Source organism: Notothenia rossii (genome assembly GCF_949606895.1).
Source record: "Notothenia rossii genome assembly, chromosome: 5".
NCBI lineage: Eukaryota > Metazoa > Chordata > Actinopteri > Perciformes > Nototheniidae > Notothenia > Notothenia rossii.
Genome location: NC_136903.1, coordinates 8,921,167 through 8,942,447, shown reverse-complemented (window position 1 = coordinate 8,942,447; position 21,281 = coordinate 8,921,167). Strand labels below are relative to the sequence as shown.

Genomic DNA, 21,281 nt, shown 5'->3' with positions numbered 1-21,281 from the left:
CAGGGATATCTCTGCAGTTGACAGGAGGAACTTAAAAAGATGACAAAGTAGGTCAACTTGTAAACATGTTGATCTCATAAAAAATGTCAACAATTTGAGTGTACTGTTATTACTGTTTATATCTGTGCCACAATCATTTTCTTACGTAATGCTGTTCAAGGCTGGAGCTGATCAGCACTCTGTACGCTTTTTGAGTAACATGTGACGTCTGTTAGCTTATTCAAAAATGTAATCAGTGACAACACACATAAACCTATTTTCAAAAAGAAAATGCTTCAAAGTATGACACCAAAGTCGACATGTGCTATAACATGTTAGTCAATCAATACACTCCCATGTAGTTGACCTCTTGTTTACCCTCAGGCCACTAAAAGCATTGGGTGTTCCATTGGATTTATGGTCACAGACTATGTAATATTTGTCTTCCCAAGCTTAACTACAGAAGCCTCTAGCTGGCACTGTGTGTATCCATAAATTCACATTTTGAAGTAAAACAAATAATAACTTCCATATGCTCCACAAACAAGCAATAAATGAAATGAAGTGGCTGATTTAACGGATTCCCGCATTAAATGATCTCCATATGCTTTTTATCCGCAGGTCTCTCAGCTCTTACGAGTATGAGTTCATAATGAAGCGGCGACTGGAGGATCAGGAAACGGTTTTTGCGTCCCAGCAGCGGCGCCTCGCTGGCAACGCGGAGTCTTTCCAGCATCGGGTCCTGGCACCTGCCCCTGCCCCGGCTGTGTATGAGGCCGTGCCCGACAACATGCAGCCCACAGCAGGCGTCCAGTACTCCGTCCCCCAGGGATACCAGGTAGGTTCTGCTCGTCCGCTGCAGATCTGTTTTAAGCTTACTGACTTAAGAGTTAAAAACGAGGTCAAACAGCAGTTTTAAGTCATTTGTGGCTCATAGATTAGGCTGTCAGTTTGTGCTGCCTGTTAGAGACTAAAGCATGGCTCCCTTTTTATTGATTTACATCAGGGGTGTCCAAACTTTTTTCACAGAGGGCCACACACAGAAAAATATACGAAGGGCTGGGCCACTCACTAGAGGTATATCGCCTCATAAGTTCAGTTATAAGTTAGCAAAATCAATCCAATGTAGGTAAATGATTGTGAGTGTTAGCAGCTCATTCCTTAAAATGAAAGCCTCACATTGATTATAATATGGAGAAATAGGAAGGGTGTATTTCAAGCTTGTTATGTAAATATGTAATTTGGCTTTTTTCTTATCAACTAAGATATGTTAACTTAATTTACTTAATTTATTTGAAAAGTGGGCTTATTAACACATGAATACTACTGTGTAATTTATTTGTATATTTGTATTCAAGAATTACAATATAAGAAAAGCAAAAGTTTCATTTGTGGGCCATATTCCATTATACTTTTTTGAATTTGCTGAGGGAAGGTTCAACATGGGCCGCATTTGGCCCCCGGGCCGTAGTTTGGACACCCCTGATTTACATGCTTGTTTTTGTTGTGATTATTCCTATTACAACCATGTCACATTGCTATCCACCTGATATACTGAAGTTAACATCTTGTCATTCCTGTCATAGGTATCTCTGCTCTCCCAGGTTCCCACCGTGCCCCAGAACAGTGGCGGGCATGGGCACGCTCCGAGCCCAGCGGTCCACGGGGGGTCCCACCACCACAGCCCAGCAGTCCAGCCCCACGGGCCCTCAGTGATGTCAGGGCACAGCCACACAGCTGCTCCCCTGGCCTCGGCACAGGGCCAGCAGTTCCAGAGGCTCAAGGTCAGTCAGCCCGTTTCCTTTTGACAGATTCTCACACTTGTCACGTCCCATGTAAAACCCGTCAAATGTCACTTGAGTTTTCATGTCAAGAAAGTTAGCGAAAGTTGTGTATTTTTAGCCCATAAAATGGTATGCTGATTTGTTAGATTCTACTACTTTGGACTAATGTTATGGTTGGTAAAAAAAGGCTGGTTTACTCTTTAACCCTGTTTGAAATAGTTAGTGGAGCTAATAATGAACACTTTAAGACCTGGGTTAAAATATTAGTTTATTTACTCAAGATTTCAAAATGCAATGCTTTGGTTAATTGTCACTGTTGATTTCTTGTATGATCTAATAGCTCTTTTATTTCTTGAATATTGGGTTATATATCAAAATCAGTGAATCTAGAAGGAAACAGATTGGCAGATGTTGGTGAAATTGACTTTCCCTCTTCCCTCTGTCCCTCAGGTGGAAGATGCTCTGTCTTACTTGGATCAAGTGAAACTGCAGTTTGGGAACCATCCTCAGGTCTACAACGACTTTCTGGACATAATGAAAGAGTTCAAGTCTCAAAGGTGAGGCCAATGTTTGAATATAGAGAAAGATGTAGTGGGAATTCAGCCAGAATCTATATTTTAAGTGTCCTTACTTTTTCTGTCCTACCTTTTTAACTACAGGGTCATGGCACCTAATATATCAGTTCTTTTAAATGTAGAAGCCAAAGGAAAGGGCCATACATCTCAAATAGACTCGTTTTTTTTTGCATAATAGCAATTTTACCAGAACCATTCTCACATTTCCCCCAAAAAACGTGATGTCAATTTCTAGCCTTTCAATCTTTCCATCTTTGTGGCCTCCACAAAGACCATTAGTATGTTTTCGCTGACCTCATTGCTGAGAACGGCCGGTCTGTTGTCCCTGTCACAGGTGGTAGGTAAAGCTGGCATTTGTTTAAAAACAATCTGAAGTTCAAAGGGTATGCTCTGTCCTTTGTTTGGTAAAACTCTCAATGCCCCACGATGTTGGCAGCCTTTGAATGCACCCCGAGTCACATCCCAAGTACATTAGGATGACTGTCGCTGCTGCATCTGTCAGATTAGGAAAATACATTATGAGATTTTGACTAAATATAACATCATTATTGTTCAAAACAACTTGTAATTCAGATCACCCGACAGCATTGGTTCCGCTTTGAAACAACTTTCTATTTTCTCTAACTAATAATTGATCAATAACTGTTATTTTGGTCATTTGCTATTTATGAGCTAATAGCAATATTTAGCCATTTGTGAACGCACAATTAATACGGGGCCATTTTCTGCTAAGAGCGCATGATAACTAGAATATATGGAAGTATCTAAAGGCACCATTTTGCTTATTTGACTGTGTACAAACATTCACATGCAGAGGCTCCATAGCTGCAAGATTGTCCAGCCATAGCTGAAATGCACTTCCTGAAAAATGTAACTATTTATTTGAGTTTTAATGACTTGTGTTTTATCGCATATGCATCAGTTAAAAAGATTGATAACGGAAAAAGTGAATGACAGATTATGGACACTACGACAACCAACTAGTTAAATCATTAAAAACTGTCCTACACTGTAGTCAGATTGAGCCAGGTTTCTTTCAACTTTTTAGTATTTACAATCTGATCCTTAACCAACTAAACTTAACTTGCAAACTTACATTTGTTGAGTCTGGATTATTAGGAGTCATGTATTCATGATGTCGCAGAATTTAAAATGATTGTACTTTTTTTAAACATAGCAGCTTCAGTTAAATACTTGATTCACAGGATACCAGATATGGTGGATATAAATTCATTCTGTCTTTTGTGTTGCTGTTGTTCCAGTATTGACACCCCGGGGGTCATCAGCAGAGTGTCACAGCTCTTCAAAGGTCACCCTGACCTCATCATGGGCTTCAACACCTTCCTGCCGCCGGGCTACAAGATCGAGGTCCAGAGCAACGACCTGGTCAACGTGACCACGCCTGGTCAGATCCACCACATAACCCCGCATGGCATTTCAGTCTCAAACATCCCACTAACAGGAGCAGCGCCCCTCCATCCGCCCCAGCTCCCGTCTGCTGCTGCCACCACCACCACCACCGCTCCGCCCCTTCTGACGCAACCCACCCCTGCCAAGATGAGCAAGGTGAGAAACTCTGAGTGGACACTTACAGACTTGTACAAACAATACACAAAAATCCCAACATATAAATTGTTATTCCCACCTCCAATGTCTTGTTTGAAAAAAAATACAAATCAAATGTTTTGCAGTTCACAGGCATGATGTTTTTTTGTCGGCTGACCCTGAAGTTAGCTTCTCAAGGGTCTCTTGACAAAAAGCAATGGGAGTTTTTCATTGGCTTTTGGAATGAGTTCAATGACAGACAAACGTTTATGATAATTACACATTTTGTTTGGCAGGATCATTTCCACATTTTAACACAACTTTTATAAAAGTCAAAGCGTAACTGCAAAAGCCACAGGGTATAACGATATAAAAAAAACTACAGCTAGGTCCCATGACTTCAATCCACCAGCACTAAGCTAAAGGTCGAACTCGTGCCAGCGTGGGGACGTTTAGAAGTCCCATTTATTCACAAGTTAACAACCACCGTTTTATGATGCCTTAGACATTCACGAGTGCTGTGTTTACTGACATACATGTTGTAAAACCAAACATGAAAACTCATAGATCTGTGTTAACCACTATATCAGACATCTTACCAAAAAAACAATCAAAAATATGTATATAAAATATGTATATAAAATATGTATATAATAGAATTAATATATCAAAAATATGTTGACTTTGAGACAAGCATTCATGATAAAATGCTAAACTAATCCCCTGGTTTTAGGACTCATTCCTGCACCACTCTAACCTTCACTGTCGTGTCCTTCCAGCCTCTTCAGCCCCAGGCGCTGACACCGAGTAGTCAGAGCAATCCGTCCATCCCGGCCTTCCCCTCTCCTCGCTCCCCGCCCATGCAGCTCCACCCTCCACTCAGCGGGACCCCCACCGGGCCCCCCATGCAGAACAACCAGCCCGTGGAGTTCAACCACGCCATCAACTACGTCAACAAGATCAAGAACCGCTTTCAGGGCCAGCCCGACATCTACAAAGCCTTCCTGGAGATCCTCCACACGTACCAGGTCAGGGGCTGAACTGAAACTGAATAAAGTGATTTGTCCCTTTTTAAAAAAAAAAAAAAAAAAAGATACAATGATATTGTTGCTCATATGAAAGGGTGCAATAGTGATTAGGAGAGCTGCAGACTTGTGGTTGTGACTAAGAGAGGTGCTCACACACTTGGTAGAGAAGTGTCCGTACATAGCTGTGACCGTGTTGTGTTCATATGGTTCTAGTTTCTGTTCCTCAGGGCTTAAAAGGCAGAGCTCTCAATATAGAAGGGCTGCCCTCAACACTGCTCTTATTTGTGAAACTTAAAATGTTTCTGTTTAATTAACTTCAACTTTTCCTAAGTTTCCTCTTTAGCTTTGTTTGGCCTTGCTGGATCAGTGACATGATGGCAAATCTCCGAAATGTTACCTTTTTCAACCCACTGTAGAAGCAGTCCTGATATAGGTAATAGGGAAGTGCGTTTGTAAACTCAGAGAGAAGTCATCTGTAAACTTTCATATAGTTCTAGAGATCAACTTTATTAATACAGGTAGTGATGTCCCGATCACCTTTTTTTGCTCCCGATCCGATTCCGATCATTTGATTTTGACAATTTGCCGATACCGATTTTTCCCGATTCGATCTTTATGCAATGTATTAAGAGAAAAAAAAGCATTCAAGTTGTCCCTTAAGGTTATTTTTTTATTTAAATTGGATATTCTATCCAACATGGATATAGCTTCTTTCTTTCACAGCAGCATTGGATCAGTTCAGTTGTGCAGCATTGGATCAAATCAAAATAAAGCTTTCAGTACTCGTTAGCTTACTGCTACAATTAGACACTGCACCCACTCTGTTGCTAGATTTGAGAGAAATAAGCAGGTCTATGAAAACAAGCCCCAAAGAAGCAACACATACATGATGTTCTGTAATTTGAAACCAAAGCTAAGGCCTCAGGATGACTTTAAGACTTGAATATGGTCACTTTTGTTTTGTAACATTGAATACAACATTTAAAAAAAAGTATTACATTTTTTTTTTTTTAAATCCCGATCCCCGATTTTTTTTTTTCCGATCTTTTGAAAATCACGTGATCGGCTCCGATCCCTGATCACGTGATCGGATCGGGACATCTCTAAATACAGGCCCTTTCACACAAACAAACAGTTCTTACAAAAGTAAGAGTAAATCAATCCCACTAAACCTGTGTTCCTCCACTACAGAAGGAGCAGCGTAACGCTAAGGAGGCCGGTGGGAACTACACCCCGGCGCTGACGGAGCAGGAGGTGTACGCTCAGGTGGCCCGGCTCTTCAAGAACCAAGAGGACCTGCTCTCAGAGTTTGGCCAATTCCTGCCCGACGCCAACAGCTCAGTGGTGAGCGAAGAACTTTACCTCTTACTCCACTGAAGATGTGCTGGCACTGGTGTCCTACTTGGAGCTTTTGTACCAATTAAACTCTCCATATTCCTCCTTAGATAGATTTTCCAGAGTGTAAGAGAGGATGTACACGGACCTTGGTCTTTAACAGTGTGTTATTCCCCCTAGCTGTTAAGCAAGACTACAGCTGAGAAGGCGGAGGCTGTACGGAACGACCATGGCGGTACTGCTAAGAAGCTGCAGCTCAACAACAAACAGCGGCCCAATCAGAACGGCTGCCCGATCCGCCGGCACCCGACTCCAGGGGCCACCCCCCTTATCAAGGTACATCCTCAACTCCTGCTGAAGCTATAGTGCACTTCTATTGCTTTTTTATATCCTTTTTGTTTTTGTAATGGTTGTACTGATGTCCTCTTCCTTTTTGTTTTGCTAACGCTACAGAAAAAGCCCAAGTTACTGAACTTGAAAGATTCCTCGGTGGCAGAGGCCAGCAAGCATGGAGTCGGGACAGAATCTCTGTTCTTTGAGAAGGTAGGGTTTTTTATATTTGCTGTGTTTCATCATTTTGTTTATGTGAAGTAAACAGTCATTAAATGATTGGATATTGACTCAGGTTGTAAAGGAAGGAAGCAAATCAAAAGTTGAGCAGATGGCATTTTACATGAAGCACAAGCTTGAAAAAGGGAGACGGAGAGGTGTTTTCTATTTGCAAGAATTGACAGTTTACTAATATAGATTTAACCTGTTAAGCCAGCCAGCGGGGGCTACGGGCTTTTTTCCCGTTTTTTTCACGACACTGTGTCTCACGGCTTCTTAAAGTGTGATAAACTATATGAATGTGTCATACTCACTAAACGGGAAGAAACTCAGCTAACTGACGGTATGAACCATTTTTACCGAAACAAAACACAAGTCTCACAAGAAGCGTCTAAATGAACCCTGAGCGGAAAAATGCTAACGCACTTGGCACAGAACTCTTGGTATAAATAGATCTATATACTTATCGGATCTGCACAAACAAGCTTTGCTAGCAAGCTGAGATTTCACAGATTCCATCCATATAAGTATCATCACTGAGCGATCAGAACTCGCGACAGGGGAAGCAAAACCAGACGACACACAACGTAGCTTTTGGTAGCAAAAAACGGAGATATGCTAACCGTAGCTGTTATTCTGGTCAAAAGTTGTGTTCAATGGCATTAAACGAGAAACGCGGCTGAAGGTTAATCCATAGGTTAATCCAATGTGTCTGTCACTTTGAATTTCTTTTTGATAATCCATAATTCAATTTTTATGTCAAAAACAGACTTTTCATATTAGCTGCTAATGATAGCTTCCAGAGTGTCTGACAGCTTCCTGCTTTGGGTATTCTGGCTACGTGTCACTCTCACTCCTTATTTGGTAACGTGTATGTGGAACTTCCCCTCAATTCCATTGGCTGTAACGGTTAAAAAAAGATGTCAATCATCCAAATCGACCAATGGGGGCCAGAGATAGGTCAAATCCACCCAAATGACTCCAGAAGTGTTTTTTTTTTTCTAAATCTCTCTAAAAGGGTCAAATGTCACTTGTTTTGCATCAATCTTGATACACGGTACTTATATGTTATAGTTTGGATGCCTAAAGCTTTTAGTTTACTATCCCATCATTCAAGGGTGGTTTTCACTATAAGTAATGTTTTTTTTTGGACAGACACTGTAATTTAAATTGTTTTACTATGTTCAATCGGAATTTACTTTACAATAAAACAATGATATATTGATTCTGACTTTTCTACATCCAACTCACAGGTTTATCATTGCTTTGAGAAAAAAGATGATTAATTTACCCCTTTTAGAAGTGAAGTTATGGTCATTTGTTCTGGGAATGTCATTTTCGAGTCTGAAGCCTGAAAAACAGGCTTGGGGCTCAACAGGTTAAGTAAAACCTTTCGATATGACAACAGTTAAGCTTTGCTAAGTTATTTAGCTTTTGTTATATACCTCCACTCGGCTCTGTTACATACTGTTGTTATATTTAATTGTCTCTTCAGGTGCGCAAAGCCTTGCGAAGTGCAGAGGCTTACGACAACTTCCTGCGGTGCCTGGTCATCTTCAACCAGGAGGTGATCTCCAGGGCTGAACTGGTGCAGCTGGTGCTGCCTTTTTTAGGGTGAGTATCAGTCCTGGAAAAATGACTATTTGTTGCAACAGTATATGTCATACATTTTTTTTTTTCTTTTTATGTTGTGCAGAAAATTCCCAGAGCTGTTCAACTGGTTTAAAAACTTCCTGGGATATCGGGAAATGTCCCACATCGAAGCGTACCCTAAGGAACGGGCCACCGAGGGCATCGCCATGGAGATCGATTATGCTTCCTGTAAGAGACTAGGCTCCAGTTACAGAGCTCTGCCCAAAAGCTACCAGCAGCCCAAATGCACCGGCAGAACTCCACTTTGTAAAGAGGTAAGAGCGGCAACAGTTGATAGGGAAACTTATAGTTAAGAGTTAAATATGGAATATTTATAAATGCCATATTTTTGTATGACTCACGTTTTGTTATTACTTCTATGACCGGTAAACTGAAACTCCCATGGTCTTTTCTTGATCAATCTTATCCAACTTAGTGATTAAACAATTGAACAAATCCCACGTATGATAAAGAGGCCTTTAAGATGACACAGTGTTGGTTTCTGCCGTGTCCAGGTCTTAAATGACACCTGGGTCTCCTTCCCCTCCTGGTCTGAGGACTCCACGTTTGTCAGCTCCAAGAAGACTCAGTACGAGGAGAATATCTACAGATGTGAGGACGAGCGCTTTGAGGTGAGCTGGGACATCAAATATTTACACCTTGTCTGTTGATCTCACCACAGGTGGGGGGGAAATGGCAAAACATTGCAAATATCAAAAGGTTCAAACAACATTACTAGCAATGCAGTCACAGACGTATCTGTCTCTAGGAAAGAAAAAATGGACAATAAATGTTGTTGAAATGAAATGGAGATGTACTGTATGTTTCTGTTTTGATTTGATAGACAGGGAAAGGCTATAAGACAACATTTAGACATGGTGGGAACATTTAAGTAACTTGATCTGAATTGAGAAACTCCTGACTGCACATCAACACATAGCAATCGATATTAAACAAAAACAATTATTCAATTATTATTTATTATAGTTTATTAAATCTCTTTGTGACCCATACGAGTTTTATGTGTCTCTATATAAAAAGTATTCTGCTCTAAAATTGACATTAAATGTAAAAAATGGAAATGTATGTTTCTGTTTTTATTTGATAGACATAGGGTAACTTAGACATGGTTGGAACATTTTAGTAACTTCATTTGATTTTAAAAACTCCTGACTGCACATCAACACACCAGAGTTTCCGTTAGAATTAGAATACAGATTAGACTTCACTCGCGTTTATGTCCATATCGATCAGATCCAGCTAGTTCTAGCTAATGATATGACTACCTGCTTATCAAAAGACACCTAAACAATAAGCGTCGCTATGCAACCGGGCGAGGCCGCAAAGTATAGCGCAGCATTATGCATTTGTTTACATGCCCACCGGAACCCCAAGGCATTACCAACAGATCAACGCACAATCAACCCATAAAGGACATCTCTTTCTCCACATGAAGCGTTAGACAACCTTAGAATTGACTATTCTTGTCTGTCACATAAGTGGCGCAACTGATGCGGTATTGTGCTAAGGGGAAATTATTTTGACTGAAGAGATTTAGATTTGCAACACACTCTGCAACACACAGCAATGTGTTTTCTCCCCCACAGTTGGACGTAGTGCTGGAGACCAACCTGGCCACCATCAAAGTGCTGGAGGCGGTGCAGAGGAAGTTGTCCCGCATGTCGGCGGAGGAGCAGGCCAAGTTCCGATTGGACAACACGATGGGCGGCTCCTCGGAGGTCGTGCACCGTAAAGCCATCCAGAGGATATACGGAGACAAGGCGCCCGACATCCTGGATGGCCTGAAGAAGAACCCGGCTGTGTCTGTGCCCATCGTGCTAAAGAGGTGGGGGGGGAACCTTATCCTGACTAATGTTTAGTTTCCTTTGTAACAATCTGTATATGTGGAAAAAGCTATTTTGAGAGAATCAAAGTCAACTTTATTTTCAATCTTTCAGTTTGTGTGTACAGACAGAGAGATCGAAATACAGTTTCCCACAATCCCGAATACAAAAATACAATATGGAAAAAATATGTATATCCTATATACACACAATCAACAGACACATTTATGCATATGCACACATTGAATGTTCGGTACCACTTTACAATAAGACTACCATTCATAAAGGGTCTATAATTAGGTTATTCATTAGGTTGTAAACACTTTATTAATCATTAAGAACCATTCATAAATCAGTTCTATCATAGATCAACACAGGTTCACTATTTGGCAAGATGACTAAGCCTTATATTGGCTACTACTTTGTCTTCTTCATCAGCCAGCATCCTTGGTATCTGTTGTTCACTGAGTTCATTCCCCCCCATCCATCTTGATGTTTCTTGGCATCTCTTTATGACCATTTATTTACGAGTTGCTAACATTTATAGTTGCCAAAAGGGAGCCTTATTGTAAAGTGGAAGGTGAGGGAGGTGAGAACTTGTTTCACACTTATTGTAAAGTGTAAAACACATTCCCATTTATGAATGAGTCACTACCATTTCTGCTCTAAAGGCTTAGCAGTACAGATAAATGTGGGCTGACTATTTGGCAAGCAACCGGTCACAGTCACCCTGTTTATCTCATGTCTTATAAAAGCTTTTTAATGATTTATAAAGTGTTCACAACCTAATTAATTACAAACTATTTGTAAACCCTTTATAAGGCTAGTCTTATTGTAAAGTGGTACCGAATGTTCTTTAACACTAGAACCGCCAGACGGGTCAAATTTACTCGCTATTGATTTTCAAGGTACACTGTTCTTTTATTTATCATACAGAACAGTGAGTTGTGATCGCACAGTGATGAAACGTATACCAATAGAATCTGTGGACTCTCAGCTTTTCATATGATATAGTTTGGGCAGATAGCATGAAGTATAACATATCGCTACCAGAGCTGATTTAAACGCTTGGTGTTAGACTTGTGTTTTGTTTAGGTACAAATCTCTCTATCCATCTATCTCTCTCTCTCTCTCTCTCTCTCTATCTATCTATCTATCTATCTATCTATCTATAACTATCTATCGATCCATCTGTAATGTTCTGTTCTATGGACAGATAATTGTCCACATAAACAGACGACGCGGACTACTTCTCTCATTCTGAGTGTCCATCTTTATTCAACTGGCACGTAACCTGCACACATTCATTACGTCCTCAACGTGAGCTCAGTCATCCAAGATCTTGTATTCTCCAAGATGTTACACTATCTCTCTCTCTCTCTCTCTCTCTCTCTCTCTCTCTATCTATCTATTTATCTCTTTCTCTCAATCGATTTTTTCAATCTGACTTCATATTGATCATTTTTAACAACAGAGGGTGCTACATAACACTTTCAGGGAAAGTCACGGACTGGACTAAAATTGACCCGTTGGCAGTTCTAGTGTTAACTAGAGTTTTAGGTATGGTGTATTCAGGGACACGTTGTCAGACCTTTCTTTCAACGTTCTTTGTGTACATATTGTGTGTTGACACCAGCTTCCTATAGAGGCCTGGCTGAGGTTATGAGCCAATAAAAGGAAAAGCCAATATAATGCTGGATTTAAAAATGGCTCCCGAGATTTATTGTGTCCTTTTTTATAAGCTGCATTCCCCGATGCTGGGAATAGAGTTTAAAAAAAGACTGCAGCGGTATTTTGATGCCTGAGATGAATTATGTTGCAGCAGATGAGTCGTGTTATGATGTGAAGCACCAAAAGCAACACTCATCAGAACCAGAATCCCTTTATTAGTCCCACAGAGGGGACATCTGCGTAGTTACAGCAGGAAAAAGAGCCAAAGACAGCTTAATGTTACATGTGTTAAATATGTTACATGCATTTAAAAAAAAAGTACTAAGTTATGATTTAATCATTTAAAAAAAGAAGAAAATAAAAAAGTTACATAATTTAAAAAAATACACATCCTGTAAAAGTTCTTAGGATTTAGCAGCCAGGTGTATATATTACACAGTTATTAACGGCATCTATATAAATTGCACATAGTTTGTTGGTATTTAGCAGCAAGGGGTGATGTAGTATGTGTTGTGGTGTGTGTGTGTGGGGGGGGGGGGGGGGGGGGGAACTAGGGGCTGTGCTGGTTGTGTGGTCTGACCACTGCAGGAAGGAAAGACCTGCGGTATCTCTCCGTGAGACAGCGGGGATGCAGCAGCCTATCGCTGAAGGAGCTGCACTCATACTGCATCTTTACTTTAAAATATGAATTCAGACAGTGTGTGAGTTAATAACTTAACTTTCTCTTCTGACCAGGTTAAAGACTAAGGAGGAGGAGTGGCGGGAAGCCCAGCGAGGCTTCAACAAGATCTGGAGGGAGCAGAACGAGAAGTATTACCTCAAGTCTCTCGACCATCAGGGCGTCAACTTCAAACAGAACGACACCAAAGTGCTTCGATCCAAGTCCATGCTGAATGAAATCGAAAGCATTTATGATGAGGTGCGTTTCTTTCTACTATACCTCAGAGCAGGGGGTTCCCAAAGTGTGAGGCGCGCCTCCCCTGGGGGGCGCCAGAGAGCTTCAAGGGAGGCGCAGCCGCCAGAAAAAAATTAAGAGAAACAGTGAAATCTAGCTTGTTAACTTCAGCTAAATTTATGCAATCGGCAAAATATGGATAGATTTGTAGTGAAGTTACCTAAAGTGAGAGAGGAGACAGCGTCTGTCAGAAAACGGATAGCTAAGGCAGGTAAACCTCACAACATTGGTGAAACGTTACTCCTCCCTGCTGCTAAAGACATCTCCGTCTCAACTATTTCTCTCCGAGTGCAACGTATGAGGAATCTGCCATCCTTCACCTCAACATGTTTAAAACAAAGATAAAGAGGTTTTTAAAAAAAAGCTATTGTTTAATGTTTTAAGGAGGTGACGCTCAGCAAAAAGAGAAAGGTAGCGAAAACAGAGCATTTTATGACATTTGTTCTCTTACTGGACCTCTTTAAAATGCAATTGAATACCCCTGCATTATAACAACAACAACAACAACAACAATAATAATAATAATAATAATAATAATAATTGGGAGGGGGGGCGCGGCTGTGATTATGTTCTCTGAGGGGAGGCTCACCTTCACACACTTTGGGAACCGCTGCCTCAGAGCATTACAAAAAAATGAAATAGAAACAGATTTGTCAGCATTTTGTTTAGAATGTCATGTTTTTATTTAACATAAACAACTTCCGCAAACTATCTCAAATAATGATAAACAGGAGAGTTCTGCATCACCAAAAATCATATGTTCTCTGCGTCTAAAGTGCAGATTCAACCGGTTTATCTAGGATCACAGGGTGTCCGCGGGATCTTAAAAAGTATTAAAAGTTGATAAATCAATTTAGCGAAAATTAATGCTATTAAAAAGTATTAAACGGTATTTTCCAAGGTATTACATTTTGTAGCTTGTTTTCAATAAGTATATCAATTGTCCAAAGAGGTTGTATTCTACAGTCTGCCTGAATGTAATCATTGCGTAGGTGTGTAGTGTGATTCTGTCTCGTTTATTTATGGCATCCCGTTGGATTTGACGTCATCTGAACAGGACATCGCACGCTCACTGCTTGATAGCGCGCGAAGGTCCGTTTCCGTTACGCCGGTTGCTAAGCAACATCGTTATGGGGAAATGCAAGTCTGCGTCCAAATGGTTGGAAGATAAGGAGGAAGGACAATCAATACTGTATATAGTCAATGTGAGGTAAAGTGTGTTGCCAAGGTAACCGGTTAAAACTCCAAGTGGCGCTGAGGTCTTAAAATGTATGGAAAGGGTCTTAAAAAAGAGTTACATCCTGCCAGGAATCCTGAAGTCAAATTTAAAACCTTTTAAGATTAAATTTAAGATTTAAGATTCTAATCGAAGATCTGATCCGGGGTATATGCAGGAATTTCCTGCATATACCCTGGATCAGATCTTCGATTAGAATTGTATTAGTATATTTTGTTAGTGTATCATCATCGGTGAATTTGGGTACAGTGTTGCATTTGATATCTACCAATTTATTCTTACCATATGTCTAGTAAGAAGGTCCACTTTTCCACGCTCTATGATTCTACTTTCAATATCTAGAATAGTCGAACAGTGACATACATTATTTTAAAGATTGCTTGCTTGCTCTTTTGCACTTTTTGCATACCATGTATTTTGTTTTTGCTATGTTTGTAAAATGTAAACTTCTTAAATGTTTTATGTGAGGGACTGTGGATGGAAAATAGCTCAAAGCTAAATCTGGCACTGTTAAGCTTGAAACATTTTAATGTTTTAAGTGTTCATCACTGTGCATTGTCCCTGCCAAATAAACAATTACATGAAAATAAAGATCTGTATGTAAACAAAACATTTTCCTCACTTTTTTTGTGTTGCTCTGCAGCGACAGGAGCAGGCGTCTGAGGAGAACGTGAGCCCCCCCGCGGGCCCTCAGCTGACCCTGGCCTACGAGGACAGTCAGATCCTGGAGGACGCGGCCGCGCTCATCATCCACCACGTCAAGAGGCAGGCCGGCATCCAGAAGGAGGACAAATACAAGATCAAGCAGATCATCTACCACTTCGTCCCCGACATGGTGTTCTCTCAGAGGGGCGAGCTCTCCGAGGTGGAGGAGGAGGAAGAGGAGGAGGAGGAGGAGGAAGAGGAGATGGATCTTGAGGAAGGCGCCTCTAAAAAGCACAACGGCGTCCCCGGCAGCCGGAGCCTGTCGAAGTCCAAGCTGCTGTTCAGCAACACGGCGGCGCAGAAGCTACGCAGCTCCGACGACGCCTACAACCTTTTCTACGTCAACAACAACTGGTACATCTTCCTGCGGCTGCACCAGACGCTGTGCTCGCGGCTGCTCAAACTCTACGGACAGGCGGAGCGGCAGATCGAGGACGAGCTGCGAGAACGAGACTGGGAGAAGGAGGTGCTGGGACTGAAGAAGGAGAAGAACGACAACCCAGCCATCCAGCTCAGACTGAAGGAGCCCAGTGAGTCACAACACACACTCAGTTCTTCATAGGGAAGGAAATAAACACAATACCGTGTGGTTTAATTCAGGAGAAAAGCATTTGTGTGTTTTACATTTGGCCTGCGTTTTTGCTCTCCATCACATCATTCCTATCCCTTCTACCCTGGAGAAAAGTATTTATAAAATGTGTGCAGGCTATTAGGGCTGTACCCGAATATTCGTTCGTTGGAGTACTATTGGGTTTCAATTTCGTTTTTTGTTTTTTAAATGTTTTTAATGTATTGAAATCTCCAATATCAACGTAAGAGCTTGTGCCTCTTGGTGGGTGCTAACACTTAACCATAAACGTTATCATTTACTTTCTCCGTCTTTATATGTAGATATTACTTTTCTCCTTTAATCTCCGTCACCTTGTTTCCATAGCAACAACAACTTCCTGTCAACAGCGCTAACTCTCCTTCAAAATAAAAGCATGTCCATACAAAATAGGAAGCCAAGCCAAATTACACGAAAGTAACAAACACAATGCAATATCCTTTTCAATTTCAAAGAACACAAATTGGGTTACATTAACAAATAACTATAAAACAACAATACTGTAGAATAACAAAAAGAATGCCGCGAATAAACCGAAATACACGTGTTGAAGTGTTAAAGTGGTTCGCTGCTGATTACTACGAACTCGCCTTGTGGTATAACCGGCAAGAGAGAAAGCCTTTGAGCTCCATACTGTTTCAGAAATAATCCTTGATAATCCATGAGATAGCGTTTCATCACCGCAGTATCTGCCGGTAGAATCTCCCGCATGAGCTCAGCCCCCTCCTTTAAAAAAAAATCCATTTCCTCTTCTCTTTTTTTTAAAGCTTTATACCCAGAAATCAGCACTTTTCAAACAGGAATTGAAATAGAGGGATATGAGGCATGGCTAGAATGGGTGATCTGTTTGGTATTTTGAGCAAAACACTTCATAGACATGTTTTTCACATATTTGTATATATCTGAGACCTATGCTATTGCCTAAAAATAGCATGATAGGTGACCTTTAAATATTGTTTCTTCTCTGCAGTGGACATTGAGGTGGAAGATTACTACTCGGCCTTCCTGGAGATGGTGAAGAATTTGCTGGATGGAAACATGGAGGCTTCTCAGTACGAGGACTCTCTGAGGGAAATGTTCACCATTCACGCTTACATCGCCTTTACTATGGACAAGCTCATCCAAAGCATCGTCCGGCAGGTGAGTTTCCAGCCTTTAGGCGCTTTCACACCAGAGTACTTTTCCCATCCCATAGTTCCTGGGATGTTACGGTCACACCAAAAAGATTTTTCTTGAACCTTTTCTCCCTGCTAGAGAGCAGGGACTAAAAAGGGGAGAAAAAGGTTCCAATTTCTGATTGGCTGGGCGAATTGCAAACCACGCACAGTAAAACTCTGAAAAGTTTTTGTGAAGCCGCCATCTTATTTCCTCGCATTAGCATTATTAGCATTAGCCCCGCGCACCAACGGAGAGAGACTAACTTATGACAACACAAAATAAAACGTGGGATCGCTGGAGTGATGAGGAGGTGTCGGCGCTTCTGCCGATTTATTCCGGTGTGAACGCGATTTACTAGATAGTTCCGGGGAAATAAAAGTTCTGGGGAACTATTGCTGGGAAAAGTACTTGGTGTGAAAGCGCCTTTTGTGTGTCATTTCTAGGTCACATTAAGCCTCCGTTAGTACAGTAAGATTATTCTGGCACTTTTTAAAACCATTCCCTCTCCATCCAGCTCCAGCACATCGTCAGTGATGAGATCTGTGTCCAAGTAACGGACCTCTACCTCTCAGAGAGCACTAACAGCGCCAGCGGAGGAACGCTCTCCACTCAGGCTTCAAGGAGCTCTGCAGAGACCCTGTACCAGCGGAGAGCCGAGCAGATGTCCGACGAGAACTGCTTCAAGGTGAACTCACACAGGTCCTACCGTTTTTGAAACTGAGGAGATTGCATGTTTCCACTTGAAGAATGATTTGAAAAACGACTTTTGAAACCTCATAGGCCAGATTTTGTCTTTACTGTGAAGTCCTGATCACTCCCTAATGTTCGTATTGTTCCTACTTTTTACTGTTTTCCTTTTATCTTTGGGTGAAAAAAAAACAAAGGCACTTCGGACAGACAAACTTAAGATGTACAATTACTGTCTTGAAAAAAACACTGTGTAATTGTCTGCTGCCAAATGTCAATACAAAATATATAAAAACAACTATGATGTTGATGTTGCACGTTAAATACATACTTATTACATGGCTTAGTTGAATACTCGATTCTGATTGGTCAATTCAGAACACGTGACACGTTGTTAATCCAGAACAGACAGACCGCTGTCAAGGATTTATTGACCATTAAGTACACTCCCATCTGCACAAAGAAGTTCGGTCGATTTCACTGTATACAGTTTGGCCGACAAGACAAGAGGGACAAGAAAACAGCGGAGCAGTAACCGGACAGAAACCCTCCTTTTTACGCAACGGTCCAGACATAGGCATCAAACGGCGACACATATTCAGTTGCCAGTTACTTTGGAATTAGGGCAGGGATATCTAGATACTTTCCAAGGTTTGACATAATTCAATTCAATTTTATGTATATAGCCCAAAATCACAAATCATATTTGTCTCAGAGGGCTTCACAAGTCAACAAACACAATTGGCAATGTAAAAACAACAAACGTATCTTACAAGATCAATGTGAAAAAGGAACATAACACAATGACACAAATACAGTTAGAGTACAATACACAGTTAGTCAGTGGCGAGCCGTCAGGGACCTCTAGGCCCTCTGTGAGGGCCTAAGATATTCTACAAAATAATATTTAAAAACATTAAAAATAAATATATATTTTTTGTTATATTTCTCATTAGTTTTACCAAAATAACTTGATTTAATTGTATTTAAAATAACATTTCCAAATAAATAAATCCTTAGAATCTGCCTATTCAGTTTCTGCTGGAATTTGAAGGGTTAAATGAAAGAAGCTCGTCTCTGCGAGTTACTGTGAAGAGAGGAGCTGATTGGTGGCCCAGCTATGAATTCACAGAGGGCCCAGCTATGGTAACTAAACGGGAGAGTAATGTCAAATGACAGTACAATTGACCAATCATATCTTCCCTCTAAATGGGTGGGTGTTATTATCGCGGACTTTATGACAAGTTCCGCCCGCTGTTAAACTTTTCTTGTTTCCATAGCAACAACAACTTCCTGTCAACAGCGTTAACTCGCCTTCAAAATAAAAGCATGCCAAATTACACTTGAGACATACAACAGCAACGAAAGTAATAAACACAATGCAATATCCTTTTCAATTTCAAAGAACACAAATAGAGTTATTTACAGGTGTTGTTTTGTGTGGTAGAGGGTCGCTTTCATTGATGCGTTTTGCACCCCGGGCCGTTGATTTGATATTCCGCTGTAGTATACGCTGTGATGTAATAACTATTTTTTTTCTTTTTTCCGAGGGAAGGGGTGGGGGTCAGAGGGCCTAGGTATAAAAGTCACGGCTCGCCACTGGTTAGAGTACAATAATACAATCAATAATAATGAATTGTGCTACTTTTAAAGCAAGCAACAATGTTTTCAAATCTGTAATCAAAAAGCTCCTCAAAAAACGCTATCGAAGCAATCCGTTGCTACGTAATTCAAACGGTAACAACGGACTATTAATCTTAGCGGTTGCATGTCATTTTAAATAAATAATAGCCTACTATTTTTTAAATCAATAAAAACATTTTCTAAATCTATAAAAACCATTTCAATTAATATTGGGAGTCATATCGTTACTTTGTTGAGAATGTGGCCATGTAATAAGCGGGATAATGACTGCCTCGCTGCACATTATCCCATACATGTTGTCTTACACTGTCTTGTTCGCCTTCCCTCTCTCAGGTGATGTTTTTGAAGAACAGAGGGCAGGTGCAGCTGATGGTGGAGCTGCTCGACACGGAGGAGGACAACTCAGACGAGCCCATGGAGGCTGAGGTAACAAAAACGTTTTAATCCCGCTAGGAGACTTTCAGTTCAAGGGCTTGGCTTGTGAGCAAAATGTTTGAATAAAAATAAATGACTCCTTTACTCTCCACCCACACACCATTTATGTTTTTACATATATATTTGATTTTATTTACAAATCTGACGGCTGGTCAGTGATCTGCCGAATAAGGAAAACTTAGAATCTTTTTTTTCCTTTGAATTTGGTCTTACATTAAAACTGATATTTAGTGAGAGTGAGTGATTCTTATTTGGCTATCAATATCAAAATCAGTCATATCTTTCAACTAGGGCTGCACGATTCGGGGAAATAATATAATTGCGATTTTTCTGACAGATATTGCGATTCGATTTGCGATATTTGTTTTTAAGCGACCCAACGGAAGTTTATTGTAAAATGCGGCCATATCTCCGGCTAGGAAGGTCGCATCAACGTGCTCCCCTCTCTAGCACCCCCGCAGTCCGAGCTACGAGTGAAAGAACTAAAGTTACATGAAACCTCCGTTGGGTTGCTTTAAATTCAAGCTTCAGTTTAAGATTCACCTTGTAATAGAAACGTGTGATGGAGCATTACTAACCTGACTCAGACGGTTTGTTTCACCAAACCATCTAGGAGAGCTCCATTGGAAGCCATTTGGAAAGGGCAGGCACTTTCAAAAATACTTGGCAGGTGATTGGATCAATCTGTCTATCACCTTCTATCATGGGCCACTTCTGATTGGTTAACAATGGATGGTACATGTGGAGCACAGCACTTCTGATTGGTTAACAATGGCTGTTACATGTAGAGCACAGCAATTCTGATTGGTGTGGATGACTGACACACAAGAAGAAAAAGAATCGCAGGCTTTGCGATTTAATAATTGCGTCATTTAAAATCGCGATTTCGATTTAAAATCTATTAATCGTTCAGCCCTACTTTCAACTTACCTTTATATTATATGAGGGAATTACAAGTCCAGTGAATACATGCAAATAAAAGTTTGTTTTTGAATTTGTCTAGTAAGAAGGTCCACTTTTCCAGCTGGAGTGGAAAATCTAGTAAGGACCACCTATTGCCAACCGTTTGGTAATACTGGTGTAAGTGTTTTTAAATCTGATCTGTACTGTACATTTAGTTTTGAATGTCCTCTGTTCGCAGCGTTGGTCTGATTATGTCGGCCGCTACTTAAACCCAGACTCCACCACCCCTGAGCTGAGGGAGCACCTCGCTCAGAAGCCCGTGTTTCTCACCAGGTGAGTTTTCACTTTACAACATTTGATTTGTCCAAATTGCAAATAACTGTTTGAATTGTGAATGCAGTTTTATTTCTTTTGACTCAGAACAAATAGGGTGATGTTAATGGTAAGGAACCTTTCTTTTTTACTCCATAACATCTTGCTCAGAAATCTGAACACAGCCCTAATGAAAGTCAAATGCAAAACACTTGTCCTTTTGATGAAATGACCTCAAATGGATTTGTTCTGACTCTCCGCTGGCTCTCATTAGTCACTCTCATCACATCTGTGTTTTGCGCTCGTGATCAGGAATCTGAGGCGGATCAGGAAGTACCAGAAGGGCCGGGAGCAGCTGGACAAGGAGGCCTGCGAGGGAGGCAAGAAGTCCATGGAGACGGAGAAGATGGAGTGCATGTTCAAGCTCAACTCCTACAAGATGGTGTACGTCTTTAAGTCGGAGGATTACATGTACCGACGCACGGCTCTGCTGAGAGCTCACCAGGTACTACCTTTCAGCGACTCTGTTACTCTGCAAAATGGATTTCTGCTTTACTCCCTGACTCTGTTTATAAGTTGTAAGGCAGGGGTGTCAAACTCAAGGCCCGGGGGCCAAATCCGGCCCGTGACTTCACTTCACTTGCAAAAAATGTTTTACGTTTATTATATGGTTACAGGCCGATTTACCCGTTACCC

General features: G+C 40.9%; 1 protein-coding gene across 1 annotated transcript in view; it reads left to right on the top strand.

Annotated features, from left to right (window-relative positions):
• The window catches only part of sin3aa (SIN3 transcription regulator family member Aa), a gene marked incomplete at its 3' end in the record, with an annotated part of 30,361 nt that overhangs the window by 3,812 nt on the left and 5,268 nt on the right, over nucleotides 1-21,281 (top strand). The window contains exons 2-20 of the mRNA XM_079684589.1: nucleotides 601-817; nucleotides 1,566-1,763; nucleotides 2,214-2,320; nucleotides 3,601-3,904; nucleotides 4,663-4,911; nucleotides 6,103-6,255; nucleotides 6,427-6,582; nucleotides 6,700-6,789; nucleotides 8,291-8,409; nucleotides 8,492-8,702; nucleotides 8,943-9,059; nucleotides 10,035-10,273; nucleotides 12,678-12,861; nucleotides 14,778-15,369; nucleotides 16,417-16,586; nucleotides 17,119-17,289; nucleotides 19,269-19,361; nucleotides 20,512-20,606; nucleotides 20,898-21,227. Of these exons, the coding sequence (XP_079540715.1) occupies nucleotides 632-817; nucleotides 1,566-1,763; nucleotides 2,214-2,320; nucleotides 3,601-3,904; nucleotides 4,663-4,911; nucleotides 6,103-6,255; nucleotides 6,427-6,582; nucleotides 6,700-6,789; nucleotides 8,291-8,409; nucleotides 8,492-8,702; nucleotides 8,943-9,059; nucleotides 10,035-10,273; nucleotides 12,678-12,861; nucleotides 14,778-15,369; nucleotides 16,417-16,586; nucleotides 17,119-17,289; nucleotides 19,269-19,361; nucleotides 20,512-20,606; nucleotides 20,898-21,227 (3,764 nt within the window). The 5' untranslated portion in view covers nucleotides 601-631. The remainder of the gene's footprint in view (nucleotides 1-600; nucleotides 818-1,565; nucleotides 1,764-2,213; nucleotides 2,321-3,600; nucleotides 3,905-4,662; nucleotides 4,912-6,102; nucleotides 6,256-6,426; nucleotides 6,583-6,699; nucleotides 6,790-8,290; nucleotides 8,410-8,491; nucleotides 8,703-8,942; nucleotides 9,060-10,034; nucleotides 10,274-12,677; nucleotides 12,862-14,777; nucleotides 15,370-16,416; nucleotides 16,587-17,118; nucleotides 17,290-19,268; nucleotides 19,362-20,511; nucleotides 20,607-20,897; nucleotides 21,228-21,281) is intronic.